The sequence below is a fragment of the Rhipicephalus sanguineus genome, chromosome 1, assembly GCF_013339695.2.
Source record: "Rhipicephalus sanguineus isolate Rsan-2018 chromosome 1, BIME_Rsan_1.4, whole genome shotgun sequence".
Lineage (NCBI taxonomy): Eukaryota > Metazoa > Arthropoda > Arachnida > Ixodida > Ixodidae > Rhipicephalus > Rhipicephalus sanguineus.
The window spans coordinates 269,375,913-269,402,952 of record NC_051176.1 but is presented as its reverse complement, the minus strand read 5'-3'; the positions used below and the strand labels follow the sequence as shown (position 1 = coordinate 269,402,952).

Sequence of the window (27,040 nt, the reverse complement as noted above, 5' to 3'; positions counted from 1 at the left end):
AAGGACTCCGGAAATTTTGACCATGTGGTGTTCTTTAACATGCACTGACATTACACAGTACACGGGCCTCTAGCATTTCACCTCCATCGAAATGTGACCACCGCGGCTGGATCGAACCCATGACCTTCAGGTCTGCAGCCAAGCACCGTAACTGCTACACCACCGTGGTGGACTCTAGGGAGCCCTAGACATCACACACCAAGTTTCAGGATATTTCATTGAGCCAGTGTCGCCAAAATACGAAAAATACTCTTTGAAATCCGTGACATCACGCGTGGAGATTTCAGTGCAAAATTTTAAAAATGAAACATTGAGCTTGATTTTCTTCTCTATTAATAAATCTATGATTGTGAATTTAATGACATTAGAGTTCTCAGAGTACAATTTATCAATCTAAACCGTTACATTGTTTGACTTTAGCGTCCCTCTAAAGATGAAGACTACCAGAAGTATGTTGAGTGCCTGTCTGGAACCTAAAATGTGTGAATTTTACCAGAAGCACAGGGAGTGCTCAGATGTAATATAACTACACTGTGCAATTTTTGTGCTGTGGCTCCAAAGTTGTAACGTGTAAATAAATTGCAGCACCTTACTATGTGGGTTGTAACCGCGTGGGTTGTAATCTAGATCACCAAGTGGGCTGGTAATCTAGATGTTAGGCGAGGAACACTCATTATGTGTAACAATTAGCGATTCCAGAATCTAAAAGTTATTACTTTTTGTAATGGCCTGAAAAGAGCGTATAAAGTATGAAAGGCATGCTTTATTAAAGTTAATAGTATAACAAACTACAAGGTCACTCAAATTCAGAAATATGATGTTCAGGCAAGTCCATGCACTGCCCACTGTTACTATGTTAGCTAAACAGCCGTACTAGTGGTGGAAATGTAAAATAATGCTCAATTTCCCTCTGGTTTCCCAAGTGTTGAAACTGTATTTTGGCATCGGGATTCTTGACTTAGTGTTTGTGTGTCGATGTGCATTTTGGCTTGTTCATTGTTGTCATGGTCGAATGAATTTGCACAGCGGTAGAACGTATGAAGCGATTGTATATAGGAGTCTCAAACGATCCAACAAGACCATGCCATGAAAATTTAGAGGCTGCAGAGGGGTTACCCCCCAAATTTAACTGCAGGATTCCATTGTGTATACATAGGACATATGATGCATCATGAAATTAACATTCAGTATTATTTATTAATATATTTTGTGGCTTCTACAGGCAGCACATCTCTTCTCATTTGTAGGTTGCTCACATCCATCAATGTTGATTGGCCTATGGTGCTGCATCCAATGACTTGTGAGTATCCCTAACTTACCACCACCTAATACTACGAAAAATAGTCTGTTTAGTACTGTGGTGTCCTGTTGCAGTGTAAATGTATGCTTGCAACTAGAATCATTAGCTACTGCCTGACTGTTTTCACATCTTTCCAACTGTTCCCTGTTTGCCTCTCTAGTGTTTCAATTCTGATAAAAAACAAGTTGGAAATATTACTGTACGTCAATCAGTGAAATGAAAAGGAGTTTATCTTGGGTATTGAATATAAGAAGAGCTGTCCAGTATTGAAAATTTCTCTCCTTGCACCCCTCCACACTCTTTTGGTAGAAGCACGCAAAGATTTTCTAAACATCTTCACATGTTCACACATTGCATTCTTATTAATTTATGCCTTTCTTTCTACTTCTCAAGCACACTCTTTGGGTCTGTATATATATGTACAGTTAACCCATATATGTCCAAACTCAGAAAAAATGACAAAACAGATATATATTTTTTTTTTTTTGACAAAAAGTGTACTTCTACCCTAAAAAGAAAGCATAAGTTCTTTATTTAGTGCCAGGTAAACGCAACACTGTTTTTCTAGCCGTCCTGTACATATACATATACACTGGGCATTAGGGGTGCTATGTGCAGGTGTGGTAAGCCTTGAAACATTTCATGTGCACACCGACATTGCACTTCTTCCTCTCCATGACGTCTTTAATACAAAGCACGTGTTTTCAGAGAAAGCAGTCGGCACGTGGCAGCATGAAAAGCAAGCAATGTCTATGCTCGCACACGCGAATGAGGCCTGCTTGATGCGCTGTAGGTGGCGCTAATCATGAGCTAAAAAAATAGCGAAGTTAGAGTGCATCAAAGAAGCGTCCTATATGTAGGACACTAAGGCATATATGGGTTAAAACCACTTTGAGTTGCTTCATGCTTCACAATTGCAAGGGAAGACCATTGTAATATTAACCTTGAACAAATATCGAGGGAGTCAACCAAGTGTAGGAACAGATTTGATGCTCAAAAATAGTTGTGGGAATTTTTGTTTTTCTTTCAGCTACGAATGTATAAGAGCACCATAGTGGAATATAAACTTGTGGAAAAGTCTCTGGTCTGAACCCTACCTGGTGGACCTTGACCTATCCTGCGCTCCACTTTAGTTTCGTCCCTTGTAGCAATACTGGTGCTCATGATACCATATGGTGAAGCAGCGTACTTTTGACAAGTACAAAGGGGACAAGGAAGACACGACACTCACTATACTCGCAACTAAATTTATTTCATAAACGATACTTCATATATATAATATATATATATATATGCATCCACACACCCCTGAGCGACAGACACAGAAATGAACTAACAGCCAAATGCATTCTCGTCAAAGAACAAAATTCGTGCACATTCAAGCAATAGGACAAGGCATGTGTAGCTTAGATATTTAGATGAGGATAACAGCCAGGTAAGATGCATTGGTAGTAACTTACAGGTGCTCATAACGGGAGTGGAAATAGATAACATGGATGAGTGCGTGACAGTTGCAATGAACTTGAGCAGTGTGCTTGATTGGGCTGGTTGATGCATAGTAGACGAAAAATAAAACGGCGTTTAAGATGGGAAGAGATGAAGACACACACACCATGTCTGTGTCTTCATCTTGTCCCATCTTAAGCGCTGTTTTATTCTTTATTGACAGTTGCAAACACCACGTCTGTGTCTTCAACTTGTCCCATCTTAAGCACTGTTTTGTTCTTTATTGACAGTTGCAAACACCACATATTCAATTGAAATTTAGTAAATGTAAGACTAGTGTCCTTCCAGGAAGGTGACTTCCCAATTACTCAGTGAAACCGATGATTGACTAATGCAACCGTACTTTCTTTTGTTAATGTTAAATGCTTCTACAATTTCGTTTTGCTATGCTGCAGCTCAGTTTGAGCATGAAGGAAACAGACAATAACAAAGAAGGAAATGACAGGCAACAGGATGAGTGCTAAAACTGAGCTGCACTATAGCAAAACGACATTAAAATGCACCAACTTGCCCATTTTGCAGTACTTCTACAATTTCTCTGGTTCGTTTTCGTGTTGAAAAACCATGGTGGTGTCATTTAACATTGGCAATCATCCACACTGAGCACAATGTCCCTTTATGTGGGAATGAATGTTTGCGTCTAATGACCTCTTGTGCTCTACAGTGACCTGTCTGGCCGATGTATACTTTTCCATACGATAGGGCAAAACAATATACAACAGATAATTTGCATTTAACAAACTTCGTTGTATGCTTCATCGTGCATCTATTGGTATTATAGTTCTTGCTGCTATGGAAACTTTGCTGTCTCATCCTGCACATATTTTACCAATTTGACTGTTCATTTCTGTGTCGCTCGGGGGTGCGTGGGTGCATCTATATGTGAAGTATTTTTTCTGAAATAAATTTAGTTGTGAGTGTAGCGAGTGTCGTTTCTTTGTCCCCTTTGTCCTCATCAAAAGTGCGCTACTTCACCATACGGTATAATGATCAATCACCAACTAGCCCAGCTTTCAAACCTATTGATACTGATGCTGCTGTTCAGCACGTGGGCTTGATAGGACATTAGTTCTTGTGAACTCAACGAATAATGTAATCAAATTTGAGCTAAGTAACGCCATATGGGTGACATAGCATGAGCAGAACCTCGATATGTGAATAGCAAGAACTCGGTTATTGCAAACGATTGTGTCGCTTTCACAGGTGTGTGCAGGGTTCCCCTTCAGAGGGGTGAAGGTTCATCGCGGCGCCCCCGCCCCCCTCCCTACTAAGTCAATGTATGGGGCAGACTTTGCGCCTCCCGCTTCTTAGGTGACTAGGAGGGGGGGGGGGACCGCCCCACTGCCCCCCCCCCCCTCCTGTGCGCACGCTTATGGTCGCTTTCATCATTGCCATAATCTAAATTCCTGTGCTAAGTTCCTATACTAGGTGACCTATTACCAGCCAGTCTTGACAGAAGCCTATCCTCATGCCCCAGTTACACGGCGCAGTATGTAGCTGCTATACTGTTACTGACCATAAAACTATGGTAATTTAGCGCAAAACAACGAAAAAGGAGGGGAATGGAGGAAGGTGCTTCTTTTCCCTCCTTTTTCGTTGTTCTGCGCAAAGTGACCGTAGTTTTATGGTCAGTACATAGGCACAGTATGTGTCCTTAGATACATGGATGACTATTTGGTTTTGTACCAGAGAAATGAAGATCCTCAACAGTGTGCTCAAGCAGTTTTCGTGCTGTTTGCCCAACTACTTGATGGAGTACAGGCATAGGTCGGCAAAAAATGTGGAGCTCACTCAGACTCACTCATGGAATATATTTTGCCCTGAGCGCTCACTCGGACTCAGACTCACCAAAATTTTTCTCAGCCAGACTCACTCGGACTCAGACTAAATTTTTTCTCAACCAGACTCACTCAGACTCACGGCTCGATCTGAATCTGAGTGAGTCGACTCATGAGTCAGTTAAATTATAACTATTAATGAGAACTCCCTGCCGGCGGCAAGTTATCTTTTCGTCCACTTTACTTTCTTCACATTTATATTCTAAATACTACAGATAACACCCCCTATACTTTCCTTGGTGTTTGTCTGTTAGTTCTCATTAATATTGTGTCTAACAAAGAAAACGAGCCCTTAAGATTCATCTTCTTTCCTTCATTAAATTATAACTAGCTTTTTTTATCAGGATGTCAACGCACTTAAACGCCAATATCTCGCATAATCGGTGCTCTGCGATATGCATTTTGATCTCGTAACATCACATACGAGCTGTCAGTGTTTGCAATCCAGTAAGGGCATTTTTATTGAAAGATATGACTACCACGAGATATTGTTGTCAAAAATTTCCCTTGAAACAAACATTTTGCGGGGAAGGGGGGCGGGCTGTCAAGGCACGCCCCTGATCAATAAATATTGAGTTGGTGTATGAACGCTAGTTAGTTGAAGTATCTATGAGTAGAGGTGAGTACCAATGTGAGTCGTCGAAAGGCTGATAGTAATGCTTAAGTTGAGTAGTTGTCACCGTAGGTCGGCAAAAAAATTTTGAGCTCACTCAGACTCACTCAAGAAATATATTTTGTGCTTAGGGCTCACTCGGACTCAGACTCACCGAAATTTTTGTCAACTGGACTCACTTGGACTCAGCCTCACTAAAATTTGCCTCAACCGAACTCACTCTGACTCAAACTCACCAAAATATTACTCACCCGGACTCACTGCTCGATCTGAGTCTGAGTGAGTCGACTCATGAGTGAGTTTGCCGACCTGTGAGTACAGGTCACGAGAGAACTTCTGAACGATGATACGTTTAGTTTCTTTGACTTTTACTCGTTTTTAGACAGCACGCATGCCTGTTAGGCCTATGCATTGTGTTCACAGAGAGGTCTACTGTCGTTCGACATCGCCAACGTAACATCAATAAAAAAGGAAAATATGTTTTAACATTTGGTGCAGTACTATAGAAATAATTTGTGCAGTACCAAATATAGTGTTCAGATATAGGTAGCTAAGCTGAAGCGTTCTGCCTTTCAAACAATTGGGCTGCAAAGTATGGTGCTAAGTCTATTGTCTGAACACATAATAATAATAATAATACCTTGGGTTTCACATGCCAAAACCACAGTATGATTATGAGGCACGCCATAGTGAAGGGCTCTGGAAATTTCAACCATCTGGTGTTCTTTAATGTGCACTGACATCACACATTACACGGGCCTCTAGCATTTTACGCCTCTATCGAAATTTTAACACTGCAGCCAGGAACAAACCTTTGACTTTCGGGTCAGCTACCGAGCACCGTAACCATTGTACCACTGAGGTGGACCGTTGTCTGAACACAGTATAGAAAGAGAATGAAAGCAGAGGAACGTCAACAATACTCTGAAAAGAAACATTGCAGTAGTCATGTACAGTGCTGTCCACCTCTGTGTAGAATGTGCGAGCAGCCAATTTTGCTCTGCGAGGCGACACCTTGCGATGATTGCTAGGTCTGACATAGTGCGCCCAGAAGCATGCGTGGCCTGTGCACATGCAGATCTGTGCACATTGCTTTAAAGCAGGAATGGTGTTGTTAAGCACCTTTTTTTTTTGCTGGCTGTGTGTATTACCTGAGGTTATCAGTTTTTTATATGACCACATATCTTGGAACAGCCAGAAAGTGTGCATCATTTGATGCGAAAGAGTCGGGTGCAAGCTATTAGCCCAAATGCATCATTCTTTGGCATCGAGATGCCGCAAGTGCCCTGAGACAGAGTGCATATTTGGTAAAGCAAAGGCCCTTCTCCATGTTGCCACTCATGCAAAGCAAGTCTGCATGTTTATTAGGACGCGCATGCTCTTGGGTACACTACATCAGACCCTGCAGCCACCGCAAGGTGTTGCCCCACAGAGCAAAGATGGTTGCTCGCGTGCTCTACGTAGAAGTGGATGCCACTGTACATTCATAAGGTATTGCTTAATCTAAAAAAATCATTGTCAGAAGCAGGGGTTAAGTTCCTAGCAAGTTGCGTAATTTTTGTAGAAAGGTTACTCTGGAAAAAAAGAGCACCCAGGACTTGTGAAAAGAAATGTTCTAAATAGTATGTAAAACACCACAGCTGAATTTGATTCTGCTATTATAGTACGAAAGATCGGGAATATTCCAAGGGGCTTGTTTTCTATATTATACACAACTAGTAAAACCGACAGACACTTAAGCCAAGGAAAGCATAGGGGACATTATTTGTGGTGTCTTAACTGCAGTGTAATTATTCTCACTTAAATTGAAAGGAATTAAAGTGTACGAAAAATCACCCTTTCCGTCGGTGGGATCCGAAGACACAACCTTCGAATCATGTGGCAGATGCTGTGTGGGCCAGACTGGTCATTACAAAAATGACTGTCTGAGGGAACACGCAAATTCTTTTAAGCCTGCAATAGGTATCAATCTTGCCGTGCATTGTAGCAATTGCACATGCCAGCTGACTTTCAAAAAGAGTCAGATTATCGGCATATATTGTAAGTAGAGCACTGCGAAAATATTTGAAGCCCTGTTGGTTCACAAAAATGGAGACGTGTAACGAAGCACGTGGTCAGTGCGTTTGCACAAAAAAAAGGAAATAATGCATTTTTCACCACAGGTCAGTGATTTGTTCTTCTCCTTTGTTACTTCTTATGTGAAGGCATAAAGGCTCTAGGAAGAAGCAAAAAAGCCTTTTGTAGCTCGTCAGAGCCATGTGTGCCTTGCACATTTGTCCCTTGTCCGAGCGCAGGATTTCCGTTTTCCGAATTATGATCTCTAGGCTGTTTGCAAAATTTGTTGTGCAAAAAAGAAGTGTAGTATTCGTGTTGAGCCAGAGTATCTACACAGTTCATTCCGTGCAGTATTATAACAATTCAAATGGAGAAAGAATAAAACACAAGCCGAAAAGAAATGGTGAATAGAAACCTAAGCAGGGTGGTAAGGACTCATAATTTTAAACTGCAGGTGTAAAAAAAAAGTTAAACAAGACACTACTGAGACTTAGTGTTACCTCATTCATCCATTTCGTGCCTTTGTTTTTTATGACTTCTTTTTAAAAATTATGAGAAGAAAAGTAGTACTTACAGGTTTTATTGTGTATATTTACTTACCATGCTTGATGTCAGTATATGCTCATTAATAACGACAAAGAGGGATGGATATGATGTAGTACTTGCATGATGAATCATGGATTGTTTGGCAAGCTAGCCATGATTACTTGTCCAAGTGCTCTTATCAGCTAATTCATTGTGTTGCCAAATTTCAAGTGTGTGGTGCCAGTACCTTGCTTTGTGCCATGCTGGCTGTCATTTAAGGGGCTGCTCACCAGGTTGTGGTGTTGCAAATGAACAAAGGCAGTGCTAAATAATTGAGTGAGTGAACAAGTTAAACAATTGAGCGTAATAATAATATCTGGGGTTTTACATGCCAAAAATCACGATACGATTACGAGGCACGCCGTAGTGTAGGGCTCTAGAAATTTCGTCCACCTGGGGTTACTGTGCACCTAGATCTAAGTACACAGGCCTCTGCCATTTTAAAAAAGTTGAGCATTTCTGCAGGATATTGCACTGACGTAGGCCCTGAGAACAGCTGTAAGTTGAAAAGAAGGCCCCCCATGGCTCTTTATTTAGAGCAGCTGGCGATCTCTAGCAGAAATAGCATGCTCCTGCTGACCATGTCTTACCCGCTGTAGAGTAGAAATCGCCAACCACAATGTTAACGTGAAGCAGGGTTGCCAACTGTAGGGTAATTACCCTACTTGTAGAGTATTTTCAGAATTTTTTGGGCAGCGTGGGGTAGTAGGGCGGTAATACGATTTTCTTATCAGGCGTAGGGTAATTTCCACTTTTCACTCGTCATCGATCAGCGAAAGAGGTGGACGATCAACGCGACATCCCCGAGGGTGACATCCCTAAATACATCCAAAAACTAAATCTTTCTTTGAATAAAACTGGAACTGTCTTAATTCACATGTCACCAGCATAGGGCAGACGTGAAAGATTATACGTCAGTCTTTTGAGGGCGGGCGATGAAAACAATCAGTGGAGAAGACGAAAAAGAAGGTGGTTTTCGCCTTCGAGTGATCTTAGATAAGTGCACAAGTTTTTTCGATGACAGTGGATAGGTGGATGAAAGAGCATCCCCTTTATGACAGGGCGGTGACCTGCGCTTCACCAAGCTCAAGATTTTACTGTTATTATTATTATCGTTGTTGTTGTTGTTGTTATCATTATTGTTATTATTATTGCGTTATGGCATAATTTTGTCCAGATGGATTAAGGTTCTCATCCTAGAAAAAAAAACTTATAAATTCACAGCCCCAACTTTCTGAGCCTTAGCGCAGATTAACGTTAGTTTACCTGCTTTTTTTATTTTTTATTATCTGCCTACTTTTCCGCCACCAATCCCCCAGTCATCTTTTACTTATTTCTATTCTGTGTACCTTTCCAATGTTGTCCCTAAAACCCAAGGGGTCATGTAGGCTGTTGTCCTGACACGCACCCGGGTGGGTGTCTTCACATTCAATTAAACATGCTCTGTCGTTTCCTTACCTTCCCGACGCATGTGCATTTCTCTTCTTCACTGAATCTCGCTTTATAACTACGCGTACTAAGGCACCCCAACCTCGCTTCAAGCGGCAAAGCACATTCCTTTGAATTATCGTAAACTGTACCCTCGCTTATTTTGTCTTTACCCTTTCAGTGATTACCCAGAGCCAGCTTTCTTTCCATCACTGCTATCCAATACATGTTTTCGCCTCTCTGACGCTTCGCTTAACACTCTTTGTCACCATATCGCTTACACTGCCAGCCATATACTTGCTGATGAGTCTCCTAGTTCTTTTTCTCAACTGTGAGTCAATGCTCTTCCCATAGAAATACCGGAATGCTTTCTCTTCCCATCTTCTGTCTTTCATGTTCCATGGGTGGTGCAAGGGCCACCCATGGCCCTTGCACCACAAAACCCCACTCTAATCATCATCTCTCTTCGAAATTTATTCAAACCAATTTTCAAATTAGCTACCTATTTCAGCGCCACTACACGTCTGCATGTGGTACAGTGAAGTGTGGTCTCTACCTTTTTTATTGTTATACTGTGCTATTTTTAGGTGTGGGGTAAAATGTAGCGTAGTAAGAAAATTGTATAGGGTGAAATAGGATAATTTCCACTGTGACGTAGGGTATTTTCCAAAAATTGGTTCGTAAAACTGACGTGAAGATTCCAGCGAAATGCTGACAGACTTGTACATGTTACAGAAAGGAAGTAAAACCGTTACAACTACAAATACATCATTAGAAATATAATTGATTACAATTGCCAGCCACTGCTTCACAAAAGTAATTGAGCAGTTACTGAAATGCAACGATTACTTTTGTCTTACCTTCCTCCCCACATTATTATATTGCACAAATGCTGTAAATACAATGAACTGGTCTGATCTTTTAAGTGCATCATGTGCTTCAAGCACTGTGCTTCACTGTGCACAGTGCTTCACGCACTGCTTATTTTTAATTAGTCATCCTTCCTTCTTTTCTTCCGAGGACACCGGCAACAACAGTGAAAACCCCTAATAGATGTACTCTGGACCGCTGGAAGTAGGGGCTCTTTCGTAACACGAGCAGCTTATGTCTTTGGCCCTTCATTGTGGCTGGTGCTTGGATAAGGCATTCCCAATGGAGGCCTGTGAAGAACTAAAGAAATGGTCCCCAAGTGATTCCTTGGTGTCACTGTCTCAAGTGGCCATCGCTATCAAACCATAGCAATGAAAATCAAAGGTATACCAAAATACTGCAGCAAAATGAACAGACAAGGATAAAATGGGACGACGAGGATGGGATGTTGTCTCGTTTCTTCCTTGTCTGTTTATTGCGCTGCAGTATTTTAGAATTATATACCAACACACCCTACTTGCCACTTTAATCAAAAGTATACCACCCTGAAAGAAGGGAACAGGCAAAAGAAAGGAGGCAAAGCTTGTGACCCTTATTTAACTGTATACAAGTTAACAAATTTACTGGCAGTGTTACGTGTCCTTCTCGTCTGGTCTGTCGTTTTTGCCAGCACTGTTTTACTGCGATTATGAACCAACTAGCCCAAAAGTACATCTTGACAAGTGGCATTTGCCATCTTATGAGGGTATGGGCGTTTTACAACATGAATAAGTGAACCTTGGAGGCAATAGTTTTCTTCCTGAAATTAATTTCATGTTACTGAAGTTAATCCATTCCACTTAGGAACAGAAATTCAGCGCAAATGAAGACGGGCCACGAAGACAAGAAAGACAAGGACTGGCGCTTTCTAACAACTGCTTTATTCTTCTCACAGCATCGCATATATATGCCACAACCACAATCATTGCATGTACACGCGTAGCTTCGTATTGCATACGTAACAACATAGATATTTAAACAAGATACGCCACACCCACAACCCTTGCATGGGCATGCGTAGCGTCGTGTTGCAACCGTAAAAACACAGATGTCTAACCAAAATGCGCACGCATAAATTCATATTCTGATGAGTACAAAGAAATAGAGGTGTCACTGATACAATCAGCTCCCCTTTTCCTGATGTGATATGCTTCCAATGCAAGCCGCGCATGTTCATTATTACTTCTGTCGAGAATCAACGTCTCGCGAAATTGCGGAGCACAGTTGTGGCAGGAGTTAATATGAGCAACAAGATGTGCTCCTTTGTTGACATTGTTAGTTACTTTTTGAGCATGCTCCCGAAGTCGCTCGTTTATGCAGCGCCCAGTTTGCCCGACGTAGGTCTTGCCACAAACCAGAGGTATGGCATATACCGCACTGGTGCTGCATGGGAGATAGCAATCCATTCCACTTTGCAGGCTTGTATAGCCCACAAATCACAAAAATGTTTTGTCCTGACACGCATGCCACGATGAATTGTAGATTACGGTAATAAGAAATGGCTCTCAGCAGGACCTCATCTCATTTCAGCAGGACGAGTGGCAACTTCGCCACTTGTCTTGAGGCACACGTGTCCCGCGTATGATGTATCTGGGCACCGACAGGCTATGTCATAGGAGCAGGTACACTCCTTAGAACATGCACTGTCAGATGTGCCTTGCATTATCAAGAGTCTGCCATTGTTCAAGATATGCCAATTTCATGGCATTTCAAGGATGATGTCTGCATGTTTTAGTTGAGAACTTTATGGGTGGTTGCAACCTAAGAAAAAATGTCTGCTCTGCCCACAGCCGTTGCGGTCCTTCCCATAAAGGATTTGCATAAATGCTCCATCCAATAATGCTTTACTCATTTTCATGACGTCAAGTACTTCTCTTGTGCTTAAGATGACTTTTCCATACAGACACGTTTGTGTCGCTCGTTTTAGGTCGAAAACTTGAACGTCCTGGTGAATTTCGTCAGGGATTTTGACATCGCTGCTCAGCCAAGCGTATGTTTATGTAGTAATGACGGACCTTTAACTCTTAATATGCGTAGTATTTACATTAGCCAAAAAAAATTACTTATGGTTTGAGCAGAAACCAGCTAGCATGGCTGTCTTTCACAGGTGAAAGGCAGGTGTGCCACAGTTCTGTGGGTGGAGTTAACATTTTTTCTTGGGTTGTAAAAGACTTAATTGCTATAGTGCCTCGTGGCCAGTGCTGGTTCCGCAAGGCAGATTTCACAAGCTTATTGCCCTTTAAGCTTTTGTTGTTAGTGCTGGCATATGAGGAAGCAGTAGAAACAACTGAATGTAGTACATTACAATAATGGAAACAAACAGCAAATGCATGCATGATTTAGTGAAGAATTCATGTGCATGAGAGCACATGAAATAACCTGCTGAGAAAGTGCTCAGATTTAGATTCCGTTACTCTCCAGATAATTTGCAGCTGCTTAGGGTTTTGCCACAATTTCATTTTCCTGCTTTCCTTTTCAGACCTTATGCACCATTCAGCATAATCTGCCTTGCCAATGGATACTGCTGACGAGCCTAACATGACGTGCCATCAGGTTTGTTTTTCCATTTTTTTCTTCCATCTTTTGCAAACTCAGTGACAAAAAAAAAAAAAGAAAGAAAGGTAGGAAAAGAAATTAGAAGCTCGTGGTTACAACATGCAACAATTGTCATTGGAGCGTTTCATGCTGTCTAAAGTTTATTGTAATGCAACAGTTGCTCTTACAAGTTAGAAACAGGGAAATCATATGTGCAAGTTTTCTTATTTGGCTTTTATTAAAGAAAACTGAATACAATTCTTTGGGGGAAAAATTGTGTTGGAAGGCCATGGCCTGGAATATTAAGCTGTGTGTGTAATACAGGTTCCTTGTTTGGAATGCGTCACTGAGGCCTTACGTCAGAGTACCCAAGTGAAGACACAGCATTTAATACTCACAGGAAGGGAAAAAATGGGGAGCAGGTAACTAGCATTTAATGAAAAAGTCTACAGAAAAGCATTTGCATGTACATTCATGGGAGACAACACATATGTAACATTTGTTAAGACGTTTATTGACGGCGAGATTGACGGCGACGATGCACAACGACAGAGCGCAGACTCGCACGAGCACGAGCACGAGGGGCGTGCTCTCCGAGAACAGGCGAAGAGGATGACCCACTAGGAGGCGCTTGAGAGGACGACCCATTAGGGCGTTCCATTGCTTCTCTACACATTATACAAGAAAGGCAATGTGGAACATGGTTTAGTCGCTGCTGCATGGCTGATGAGGTGGCCTTATGAGGGAAACAAAGTGATGATGGCTTACCCCTAGTCATGATTGGTCAGAGCACAGTTGGAGTGGAGGCAGCTGTAACACAGTAATTTTAAGCTGGCCACGTACAAGCAGGTCCAACGTTGAAAAACTTGAAGATCGAGTGCCAGTAGGAAAGGTTGACCATTAGATGCCTGCAAGCTCAGACCTGCAGCTCGAAGGCTTGCTTCTGTCCACGAGCCACTGTTCAGGGGACCACAGCAGTGATGTGATTGCTGAGCCAATTGCGCAAAACTGCGCCTAGATGTGAAACCTGCTACACCCTGCTACATTGCGCAAGTTTGTGCCAAGACATCATTCTCGTGGTATTCCAAAGATCAAAAAAAAAGGGCAGGCAATCGAAATACATACTTGTGTTACCGTTGTAATACTTAATGGTTATTGGACCAGACAGGCGTACAGAGAATATTATTCGATTGAGCTAATGGGGATCAGCAAGTAAATTGCAGTTACCAAGTAGCTCTTGATTGAGCTTACAATAATGTTCATGTCTAACCACTATTTGTGCCACAACTTTGCCCATTGCGACTGCCTTACCCAGCTGCAAAGACATGCACACATTGTCTCGTAAATGGCAGCTTCAGCACCGAACCGTTTGCCCTAGTGTAAACTTTTGCTTATGCAAATATATGGTGGCACGAGAAATCGTTCAAGCTAGCAGATTGTACAAGAGCCTGATGTACTGACCCAGACAGCGATGCCGGGGAGGGGGGAGGTGGAACATGAACATGCCATGTATTGTGGCAGGCATGCAGTATAATTAATTGTCTTAGTCAAAATGTGAAGTTTATATCCGCAAGCTTTTTTTTTGAGCACTCTGCTACGTGTCTAAACTCAATTCAGCGCTTAATTCTGCATGTTGCGTTTTCTGGCCAGGAGGGGGGACACTCTGCCAAACAATACCAGCTATGCTGTACTGTGAAATTACATCATCAAGTCAGATAAAAATAGTTGCTGAATGTTGTCAAGTCGGAAAGAATCTAATAATCGGTGAAATTACAAGTTTTTTTGTGTAACGCCAGTCTGTTCTGTCTGTTACATGAACATTAACTACAGTAAGCATTACGTGTATGCACTTTAAAAACTTGGTTTTAGTTAGGTTGTTGAAAAAAATTGTAGTGCTATTTGTTCTGGCTTCCAAAAGATTTCATGCAGGGAACTTATGTTTTAATACCATACAACGGTCAGTACTTACTTACGATTCCCGCCGCTGCAGTGGCCTGTGGGATTTTGTTGGGAAAACATGGTGACACTCTGTTGTGGTATATCGGTGCTGCTTGATAAGTTTAGGAGAAGTTCAAGTTAAAGGACCTGTGTCAATAAAATGCAAAGCCTTTCATTCTCACAAATTTTGTGTAGTGCGTGTTGGAATTCAGACACAATGTACCAGTAAACCCTCTATTTTATTAATTGCTAACGAGCCTGTCCATAAAGTGCGACAGCGTGTATTTCACCACGCAACTCGAACGCCTAGGTTGTATTGAAAGCACAGACGTCATCGCAATACTAGTTCTTTTCGATAGCAAAAAGAATATGAGTGGAAAATTTACGCAGCTTGAAGCATCAGGAAAAGCCGCAGAGAATAACAAATGAGAAGTGTATTGCGAAGAATTGTCAGGTGGCCTGACGTCACGGATACATAGAAATTTAAGGCTGTCCGCAGGAAAGCGAGGAGCAGTGAGTTAATTTCACCTTTTGAAATATTATATTATATATGCATGTATATATCCATTTCAGAAGAACGAAAAGGCTGCGGTTTTTTGCACGTCGAAATACTCATGAAATGTGCCACAAGAGTGGTGCACCAAATGTGGGACAAACAGGGATATGTGGGACGCTGTATGTGGGACAAACACATACAGCGCTCTGTATGTGGGACAAACAGGGCGCTGTGTGAATGAACGCGTAGGGGGGCATGCTGCGTCGATTACAAAAAGGGAAGGAGCAAACTTGCCCGCTCATGGCAGCTCATGCCTGGGGTGCAAGCCTCTATTCAAAAAGGTAAAAATTCTAGGCTGGAGCACGGAGAGAGTAGGGCGTGAGCTGTTAGAAGCTTTTTATATTAACCCTTTGAGGGTCGAATTTTTTCGCGAAATCCAGTCCAAAAATGTGTAATTTTTTTATTGCTGAAATAAATTCTTCAGACGATTCTATTTAAGAAAAAAATTGTCTAAAATTTTTTTTCGTGACCGTAAAGTGACAAAAAAATCAGTTTTGTTGCTACATACATATGGTTTATTCGTAGTAAAATCAAGCAGAATCCTAAAAAAAAAAAGAAGCTTCACAGTTTTTTATGAATAAAAATTATGCATTGTGTTAAACATAGCTCACAAACGTACAAAAATAAGCGTACCAGACTACGTTTCCGGTTAAAAACGCTCGTGCTCAAACACTAAAAACTTTTCAGCGTGTGATAGTCCTTGAAGCATGGCTCCCCGCGCACGCGTTTCAGATGTCGCTCCCTGATCGTCATCGGAGTCTGAACTCGTCAAAACTCCTCGTCTGACGAACTGAAATCCAGTGAATCAGATTCTGATCGGCAATTGGGGAATAGTCCGCATCGGAAGAATCGCTGCTCGACTCACCGGCAGCAGCGCAACCGACGCGCGCTTCCATAGCGTGAGCGAACTGCGTTAGTGAGCGCACGGAAGAAAACTCTATGGTTCTGCGCCCGTCCGGAAAGCAAAACGAGTGAAAAAGCTACAGTAATACTTCGTCTTATCGCCAACAAGACGTAGTTAGTTTTTCCGAGAATCCAAAACAGGAAACGCAATCACGGCGGCGTCGTTTGTGTAATTTAGCGCCGCGCGGAAACAGATGTAATCGCGCGCCGGGGTGCAATAAATGAGAGAGTAACAAGCGGTCACCCTTTGAGAGATTAGAAACCAAACAGCCATCCGCTCTGCGGGCGCAAGAAGCGAAAACCACCCGAAGGACGAAACCGAAACGAGCCGGACCGCGTGCGCGCGTTCTGATGCGAGACTACAAGCCGCCGCGCCTCTTTGGAAAGAAAACAAAAAAAGACGGAGAGACATTGGCGCATTAAAAAATTACACGAATTCCCGAAGCGTGGCAGCACATTCCAAGCAAGAGAAAAGGGAGAAGGCGCGCGTTTGAAACCAAACCGCGCCGCGGGCGCTCTCGGTTGCGCAAGCGATAGCCGGCGCGCGGCGCGCCATTTTGCGAAGCATAAAAAAAGCAACAACGGAGAGACATCGGCGCATGAAAAAAATTCCACGTATTCCCGAAGCGTGGCAGCACATGCCAAGCAAGAGAAATCACCGAAAAAGGCGCGCACTTTAAACCAGCTGCACCGCGAACGCGCTCGGATGGGCAAGCGATAGGCGGCGCGCCGTTTTGGGAAGCGAAAAAAAAATACAACGGAGAGACATCGGCGCATGAAAAAAATTCCACATATTCCCGAAGTGTTGAAGCACAGGCCAAACAAGAGAAATGATCGAAAAAGGCGCGCGTTTTAAAAATAAACGCTATGCCGTACATGTATGACGAAAACCCTTTGGTACCAGGAAGCTTCTGCCGTACATGTACGGCGAAAACCCTGAAGGGGTTAAGGAAATGGGCAATAACTGCGCAAGTGACACTTCTGTTGCTCTGTATAGTGCAAAAAGTAATTTTCTGCGCAACTTTTGTTGATGTGAGGTAATCTTGACATGTGTGTCCTCCTCCTTTCTCCCCCCCACTTTCTATTTGGAACGTATGAAAAATGCATATATATGCAGCGACCAAATGAATAAAGCCAGTTGATAGTTTGAGCTCTTTCCGTCTACTTTGTTTTCTTCCTGTGTTTGTCCGATTGTATGCGTAATGATTCCCACCACATATGTATCCATATATCTACTTTGTTGAACATGGTAAAACTACTCTTGCTTAACGACTTAAAATGTTGTGTTTGAAAATGTGTGATAAGCAAGTGCTCCAGAAGGCTGATTTGCTGCTCCAAAGTGAGGCTTTAGCTGCTCCGGAGGCTGCGCCAAAGTGGTTTTGGTTGATCACATCACTAGGACCATAGGCTTTGTGGTAGAAATTCAGGGCCTAGCAAAGCTCCAAAGCTTTCCCTTGTAAGAAGGTGCTGCCCGGTCCTTGACTGGCTGCTTGGATCTGAAACCTGACAGCACATCCTCAGCACCTGGTCAGGTGGTTGACCTTCATGTGGATCCCTACAACCCCACATGCTTTGCCTTTTACCTTCAGGGCATTATGGTCCCCAGTATGGTTCGCGTCTTGGAGCTTTGTGCTTTCCTGCGATTAGTTCCTTTTTTATTTGTTTTCTTGTCTCTTGCGCTCTCACGCTCGGCTTGTGGGGGTCATCCTTGTCTTTTTTCCAAACTTCCCTCATCTGGCACAGACGCTCCAGAACTGCTGCTCATGCTCATATTCATGATGATAAAAAATGTTTGTCGAATGAGAAATGCAAGGCTATCATGCATGAGACATGCAAGCCCAACATACGAGCCCATCTTGTGCAGAAATATCACCAAAGATGCCTTTGTTGACACTTTAATGGATTTGTTTATTGAGCAGCAAGAGGTGAATGAATTAGACAGATTCTGAGACTTACAAGGAATGACCGAGACAATTTAGTAGGACATTGCCCTGTCTTTTGGCCACAGAGACAGAATAATTTGGGAGGTGCAACTTGGCTTCTTCCTCAATCCTCATAAAGTTGAGTAGGAGCGTTGCAGCAGACGCAGTGACAGTGGCGCCTACCATAACACAAAACTGTCACGCTGGTCGCTTTACGTATGGTCATTTGACCATTCACTGAAGTGATGCAGCAGATCCATCCGGTGAGGGCAGTGCAGGGTGCGCTTTTGTCATCTGCTTGCACACGGCTTCTTGATGCCAGCCTGTCGCCTTTCCATTAGCTAGCTATATCTCAAATACACTAGCTGAACGCAAAGCCAGTTGCTAAACGAGATGGCAGATGATACAATGTGGTCTCAGTAAGCTGGCCGGAGCTCCGTGAGAAGGAGACTGACTGCGATCATCTCGCTACGCTCTCCACAATGGCTAGAGTGTTTGCTTTCATTTTTTTTACTATGGCATGCTAAGCTTTATTTGTGGGAAAATGGCGTTCAATATGTGCTGAAGACACAGAAAAAAATTTAAGTTGTGGAGCCTGCCCGCAGAAATGGAAAGTCACATGTCCACATTCTTCTGGCAAGTGTTTTGTGATAATGGGTCTGGAGTGCCAAGCTACAACAAGCGAACACGAAAACCTTATAACACGGCAGTTATGTCGGAATTTATTCAGAATAGTCATTACAACTATAAAAACACTTCTTTTTTGGCATTTTCTTTTTTAAGAAAACGTGAATACACTGTGCTTTTGAAGAAAGCTAGTTTTTGCAAAGCCTGAACAGCTTTTGCTTTGCTGAAGTTCTGTGTTCCTTATTACGTGTTTCATTTACACACTGCTGCATCATTTGCATTCCAATGCAGTAGAACAGAATTCTGGCAAGTACATCATTCTTGGGTTCATCACAGGTAAACATGAGCTTTATTAAAGTTGTCCAAAACATGGTCAATTGTAGCCCTAGTAGATGTCACAGCTGCCCATGTTGTTTGTTCTTGTGTGGTGAAGTATCTTGTTCATATAACTGTTGGTTTGCATGAGGCCATCTGTCATTTGTAGAGGGCGAGAGACTTATTTCATGGTCGGAGTGTCTACAGTAAGGGACTGCCTGCATTTTTCACAAGGGAATATTCTTGTCAATTCTCTTGTGAGGAGTCCACTGATGTAGTACAAAACCACAACCTCAGCACTGTTCTTACTCTCTTGCACGAGGTTATCGCAGTCCTCACCCCACTCTTCATTTCCAACTAATCCGTCAAGCTTTGTTTTCAGCTCACTGAGGTGAGCAATGGAAAGTTTGGCGAGTTAGTTTGGACTCGCGGTGTAAAAAGGTGCAAAAAATGCATCGCAGAAAGAAATCACAGGATGACATCCTACTAGCAATAGACATTTTATTTGAGAAAACACTTCTTTTAAAACGGTTGATCCCATTAACCCAAATGAATGGATGAAAATAAAATAAAAGCAAGCTGAAAATTGCACTGCATAATAACTTCGCATGTTGTCCAGTGATTTATTTCAGTGTTATCTCTTTTGTGCCTTTGTATGTCATGAGTCACAGAGATGCGACTTACTAGAGTCTTTCTTCATGAAAAAAGTCCGAAAAAAAGAGGGGTCAAGCTCTGATTTTCTCATACGTATATCACAGTTATCAATGAGATTAATACTGTGCTTTGGACAGGACAAAGTGAAGACTACAGACACAGTGCTAACAACCAAAGTTTATTGCAAATCAAGTGCAATATATAGAAAGCGGGAATTGGCACAGACAAAACAAAAGCAGAATATGCACATACATCTCAAGCAGGCCATGCAGCGTTGATAGTCATCTCAATCACCTTCCGAGGAAGCTGTCGGCACTATTTTCCAATAGGTATATAATTTCACTGCTCTGAAGAGAAGCCGAAGGCCCGCTTACACAAGAAACTGATGTACTTTTTTCCGCACGACAAAGCCAGTGCATACACCACATTGGTTGATTGGTATGGACGACAGGTTGTGGGAGCATGCCAACAATGTGCGAAACGCAGATGTGGGCCACCTTAGCCTCCACTTTAGCTAATGCGGGTGCAAGCCCCAGTACTCTCAATCCTATGTCGTTGCAAGGAGTGCTAAGCAATTGACACGCGAGATAATAGAAGCAGTGAATATAGCTAAATTGGGAGACACATGCTTGAGTGCACCATCAGTTGAATAAACAAAAAAAAAATTTCTTAACTACAAGCCATGAATGACTTGGCAGAAAATACAATAAAACCATCTCATAATCTTATAGTTGTTCCTGTTTTTACATTGAACTGATCATCGTATGTGATGTCAGATAGTACAAGTGTGCTTGCGCGGGCTGTTACTAATCTCCATATATGCTGTGGATGCTGTGTGATGCTGTGGAAATAAATGTGTTGGAAGTTAGCACTTGTCTTCGTTCGTTTTTACTGTGTCCTTATCTTGTGTTGTGTGCTAAATGCTGAAATGGAATATCGACATACTTAAACTTACGTTATTTCAGGTTTAAAGCTTCCCACCCATTGCAAGGGGGCTCAGCCATAGTTCATAATCATCATTAGCCACTGCATGAACAAAGTGTGCAGCTACCTAGGTGCGCGTGTCGCCCTACAGATGCATAGTGGGTATGTCACTACTCCACAAAATGGTGAATTATAATGCAGCAACTGTACTTCACAACTGTACTTGCAGTAGGCACCTTAGGAGAGTTTACAAAGGCTAGTGCCACAAGCACAGATGTCATGACAGCGTCGAGCCAGCGAGGCAAGCACCAGTGGGAAGAACGCTTTCACGTGTTCTAGGCGCACAGTACAAACTGCGCTTCTTGCATTCATGAACCTGAGCACGACGCAACTTTCCATGTTGCCGTAGACACTATGGAGGCGGATCAAAATGCTAGGCAGAGATGTGGTAGTGGGTGTCGTCAACATGGGTGTATCCACTTAGAAGGCCGTCATGCCGACCCAGTAGCAATACCTACTGTGTGAATTGCATTTCTTTAAAGTCACGTCCAACACAACCACAACTACTTCTACGAAGGCACGTTCCACTTTCATGTTTTGAATGATTCCTATGAAAAAAGTATTGACAATGATTTTTTATTCAATTCTCTAGTAAACTACGTTCTTTGCAGCATTGGACTAGCTTACCTCAAGCACACCAGCCTGTTTCTTCTACAGGCTAATTAAATAGAGTGAACATTACAGACAGTCCACAAAAATTTTGATCCTTCATAGATTAGCATGCCAAAAGCAAGGTTTTCTTTAGATTTTGTGAACAGAATGACCCGCATCATGTTGCTAAGAGCTTCGATGACAGCAATTGCAGCTCTTTAGCTGTATTCTTCGTGCAATGATGCGCAAGCAAGGTACCTCTGCGAAAGCATTAGTGAGCGCAGCACATGGCAACTTCGAGTGAGTAAACATTTCTTTAAGTTCTAAAACATCACAATAGTAATTTTCTCATGGTAAACTCTGTTGATATCATGATATCCTCACAGCAAAATCTGAGCATTTTTTACAGTTTATCCATCGATATTGAAGTCTTGTTTTATTCTGCATCGTGCAGCTTGTTTTTAACTGTCAAAAACTGTACTGAAGTAATCAGGGATGTTTGTTTTCAGAATGCTATTAATATGAGCATGGGCAACTTTTTAGTGTTATGCAAGACTTGAAGAATGCTTTTATTTCATTTGACAACTGGCCATTTCTGCAAAAGATGATCATATGTTAGGGTTGTGAGGACTACTACTTTGGTACAAGTGCTTTCAGGGTATGCTTGTTTGTGTAATATTGTGGTACGTAGGTAACTTTTGAATTGGCGGGAAGTATATTTTACTTTCATTAATGAAGGAGGAAGCCAGACCTAAAGGCAGAAAGGCTTGACAAAGGACTCAGCACCCCTGTACAGTTTGCCGGCATATAATAGATAACTGAAGTGATAACAGTGTAAGCCCAAAATCTCAGGGACACTTGTAGCGTGCTTTTGGAAGGAGGGCTCTCTGTGTGGTAAGGAATGAAACAATATGGCTGCTGTGGTATCAGCCAAGCTACAGCCAGGCAGTGGCACACCTGGGCATGTCATCATCATCATCATTAGCCTGACTATGCTCACTGCAGGGCATGTTCAGCCAATCAACCCGGTCCCGTGCTTGGTGCTGCCACATTGTACCTGCAGACTTCTTAAAGGGGCTGTCTACCGCTCGGAAAAATTTTTCTGATTGTGGTGAAAATGAGAAGATCGTTTGTCACATCGGCGGCAACGAGCATGCTTTTGCCCCATAAAAAAACGAATTATATTTTTAATTTGATGTTGAAAATCGTGAAAGAATGACCGCTAGCGTCTCCCAACGGCGATGTGGTTCAATCCACTGGTATGACAAGAAATCCTCGCATGTAGACTCATTTTGCTTAAAAATAAACATGTATAGCTTGAAATTGTATTTTACGCACTTGAGGCATCTTTCGGTTGCGTCAGAGAGTAATTTTTTGCCCTTTTTTTTCCCACGCATCCAAAGAGGTGCCTGGTGGCGCTGTTTGCGGCGCCGTCTTCGATTTCTTCTGCTTCAACTCATGCGCTATGCCATGCGGCACTCCGCGCTGGTCGTACTGTGCCGCTGTATTGTTGTTAGGATGTCTCACATGTGCGGCGCTGTAAAGGCGCGCATATATTGTCTCTTTTTGATGAATCGACTTGGCTTGGATTGCTTGCGGCAGCAGTGTTAAAATAAACGCATAGACTGCGGCTACAGCAAAACAAGTGTTCTGTAATCCTATAATAAGGCTTCATTTAACCGCTAGCGCGCTGAAAATGACTGTTACGTTCGTTACAATAGTGTTCAGTGAAGATAAAGTAATCCTACAGAAATCACATGTGCTTTCGGTTTTAATTTTTACCGGCACTGCAATCATCATTGCGTCCACCAACCAGTGTCGTGGGCACGTTTCACGCCAATGGAAGAAGACCGAACGCAGATCGGGGGGGAAAAAAAAAAAAAAATCTGTTTTTGAGGCTTGTGTGCTTAGATTTAGGTGCACGTTAAAGAACCCCAGGTGGTCGAAATTTCCGGAGCCCTCCACTATGGCGTCTCTTATAATCATATCGTGGTTTTGGGACGTTAAACCCCAGATATTATTATTATTATTGAAAAATTCTGTTTTAAAAATTTCTACTCACTTTCTAGAGAAACCGCTGCAAGGTTTGACACTTCAGACGGTGCTCTTTCTATTGCAGTACAAAACAGAAAAGCAATGAAGGACGGTAGACAGTCCCTTTAATCCCATCTGCCCACCTAACTTTCTGTCTCCCCCTAGCGCGTTTGCCTTCTCTTGGAATCCAGTCAGTTACCTTGATGGAGCACATTCGGCAAGCATTCCCAAATCATGAATGGTAGTTTACCACTATCCCTTAAAAGGAAGGTATGTAACAGCTGCATCTTACTGGTACTTAACCTACGGAGCAGAAATGTCAAGGCTTACAAAGAGGGTTCAATTTAAATTGAGGACGCAGCGAGCAATGGAAAGGAAAATGATAGGTGTAACCTTAAGAGACAAGACAAGAGAGCAGAGTGGGTCAGGGAACAAACAGGTCTTAAGGACATCCTAGTCGAAATCAAGAATAAATGGACATGGGCAGGGCACGTAGCATGTAGGCAAGATAACCCAGGCATGTGCCCCTTCTTAATTTTCTGTCTACCATTGTACACCTAGCGTAAAACATGACACACTTGCCTCCCCCCCTCCCCCCCCCCCCCTCCAAAGTGTGCCCCCTCCAAAAAAAAATTTAAGTTAGAACTCCACTGGTGTTAAGGCCTCTGGAAAAACTGGCTAAGCAGTCAAACCATTGAGAGCAGCCTGACAAAGAGCTGGGAAAGAGAGGGATGCGAGCCTCTGTCATGCGCCAGTCTAGGTGGCGCATGACACCCTCCAAACTTGTCTGTCTGTGATGTTGACGGTACTCGTGGAATGGATGTAATGCCACGCAGAACCCGCAGCCACTAAACACATCATATTGACAATATTGCAAGGTACTTCCAACTGAGAGGAGCGCTCGCACTTACTTCAAGACCATATAAAAATATCTTTCAGACTACACCTGCCATTAACATTTCATTAGAAGTACTACCTATGTATGCAGGAGAATTAAACAACACCAACATTTCGTATTTGAAACGTTGGTGTCACAGGTCCTTTAAGGAGGCGTTCTTCTGGATATGGCAAAAGAGTGGGCAAGAATGGCTTTTTTTTCAGGTCCAGCTTTTTTTATTCCACATAAACAAGACAAAGGGGTCGAGAAAAATGAAGGTTGAATTTATTAGCAGTTGGCATAGGTCGGCAAAAAAAATTGGAACTCACTCAGACTCACCAAAATTTTCCTCAACCAGACTCACTCGGACTCAGACTCACTAAACTTTTCTCAACCGGACTCACTCGGACTCAAACTCACCCACGTATTACTCAGCCGAACTCACTCAGACTCACGGCTTGACCTGAGTCTGAGTGAGCCTGAGTGAGTCGTTTCATGAGTTCATCAGCGTAAAATTAGCTTTTTTGATCCTGGTGTCAATGCTCTTTAACACCAATATAGCTCATAATCTGTGCTCTATGATATGCCTTTTGATCTTCTACCTTCAAATACGAGTTATCAGTGGCTTCAATCCAGTGAGGACATTTTTATGAAATACGCGACTCACTCGAGATATCTTTATCAAGAACTTGTCAGAGTTTGCGAAGGAAGGTCATGGCACCCCCTCTCCTGCCCCTTCAATAAATATTGAGGTGGCGCATGAACGCTAATGCGCTGAGATATGTGTGAATACACTTGAATATAAACATAAGCCGATATAAGGCTGATAGTAATGTTGAAGATAGGACCATTGGTCGGCAATAAAAGGTGGAGCTCACTCATACTCATTCAAGAAATATATTTTGCGCTTCAGGCTCACTCAGACTCACACTCACCAATATTTTCCTCAACCAGACTCGCTCAGACTCAGGCTCACTAAAATTTTCCTCAGCTGGACTTACTCGGGCTCAAGCTAACGAAAATATTACTCACCCGGACTCAATCAGGCTCACGGCCCGACCTGAGTTTGAGTGAGTCAACTCATGAGTGAGTTTGCCGACCTATGGCAGCAGGCAAGTAAGGGAATCCTTCAGTTAAGAGCCAACATATTGACATGAAAACTTGTCTTTGCCAAAGGAAAGGTGTTTACTTGCTCACTAACAATCGTGTTTACTGCAGCCAGAATAACTAAACTGCTTGCTACCTCTGATATTATAGCCTACAGCAGGGGTCGGCAACCTTTTGAGGTGGAGGGCTGAGTTGCATGAAGCCAACACGGCGGGGGCCACACGGCAAATCGGGGAACGGGAGGGGGGGGGAGGGGGGGGGAGGGGGGCTTACTTTGAGGGCAAAGAGTTGCAATTAATACTAAGTTGCCATTAATAATAAGACAATATTGCAATTAATTAACATAAGTTACAAGCAAAATAAAAAGAAACACTCTTGCAATGCGACTTTTGCTGCTGAACACTCTTAGCCAACTCGCAAATACCTACATCAAGGTTGCTCATCAACAGCCGCAGAAAGTCGTGGAGGTGTTCATCGGTTAGGGGAGGGCAGGAGCTCTGACGTGGTGTCGGGGGCCGCATAATACTGCCCCGTGGGCCGGGAGGTTGCCGACTCCTGGTCTACAGTGTTGTGATATGTCTTTCTACAATATTATACTAAATTTGTTTGTTTGTTTGTTTGTTTACAAAGTATAAATTGTAATACCATAGGCAGAGCAGAATTTGTTAAAGTTGGGATTACGCCATTCTTTTACTTTTGTACAGCTTAGCGGTTTGTGTTGAGTGTTTTGCTCTTTCTTGCATTGGTCTTCGTACTTGGATGTTTCCACGTAGTTCGAGTGATACCTTAGCAATATTGAGATAACATTTACAGATTAGAACAACAAAAAAAAGCACCAACGAGGTATCCGGACATTTATTTTGCAGGACTGCGGTGAAAAGGTTTCTAGTGTGCTTTTTTTTTTAAATGTGGCTTTATAATGAATACTTATGTTATTGTGATTTTATTTTTTCTTTTCTTCATTTAAGGATGTGACAATCCCGTAACTGCACATTCTTATGGGCCTGTGTGCTTTGGCCTGGAGCTGTAGTACCAAGCATTCTTAAAGGACCTTGAGGACAGGTTCAATTCAGTGTAAGTCAATGCATTGTCATGACAGGCTCATTGCTCCTGGAGTGGCAGGTATGTTACCCTTATGTATGCTGGAGCTTAGAGAAGTTCTAGAGCAACAAATTTCAGTAAGTGTTTCTGTAGCTTATTTGGTTTGACAGATAACTATAAGCCATGATTAACAAAAGACTTCAGGATATGTCATTTTTATGTTCTGTGAAAAATTGTACTCCACACTAGGAAGTAATCACTATATCATTATTGTTGAAGCAGTTAGTTCTGGGAAGACAAATGGAAACCATGTAAATATTACCCCTATGGACAATATCTTGACTCACTGTCCACTCTCTGCACTGCTGAAATAGCTTACTAAAGATCGGATGTAACTCTTAAGCAGATGCAGTACAGTCGAACTTTATAACGAAGTAGCTTCGGGACCATGAATTTGTTTGTTATATCCAATATCCGTTGTAACTGTAGAGACAAAAAGAATCAGCTGTAACAAATGGGAAATCTGGCTCGTGCGTATATCCTAGGTACAAAAATGCATTATTTGAGACTTCAAGCCCACTGTAAACAAGGTAATCCTTACTTCTCACCTTGTGGCATTTTAAACCAAATAGACCGAACATGAGAAGGTGAAATTACAAGAGTACTACACTCGTTTGACAAAACAGGCCTGCATTCATATCTATTTGAAGAAAGATACGATC

General features: G+C 42.4%; 1 protein-coding gene across 9 annotated transcripts in view; it reads left to right on the top strand.

Moving 5' to 3' along the window:
• The window catches only part of LOC119378948 (uncharacterized), a 49,036-nt gene that overhangs the window by 5,662 nt on the left and 16,334 nt on the right, over window positions 1-27,040 (top strand). For 4 of the 9 annotated variants that reach the window (XR_007414807.1, XR_005181079.2, XM_037648050.2 and 1 more), the window contains exons 3-5: window positions 1,248-1,300; window positions 12,714-12,787; window positions 26,246-26,351. Coding sequence is in view for 4 of the 9 variants with exons in the window: in XM_037648046.2 (XP_037503974.1) it covers window positions 12,749-12,787 (39 nt within the window). In the remaining 5 variants the exon portion in view is untranslated. Of the gene's footprint in view, window positions 1-1,222; window positions 1,301-12,713; window positions 12,788-26,245; window positions 26,352-27,040 lie in introns of all 9 variants that reach the window. The other 5 variants (XM_037648046.2, XM_037648047.2, XM_037648049.2 and 2 more) reach the window with 3 other exon arrangements.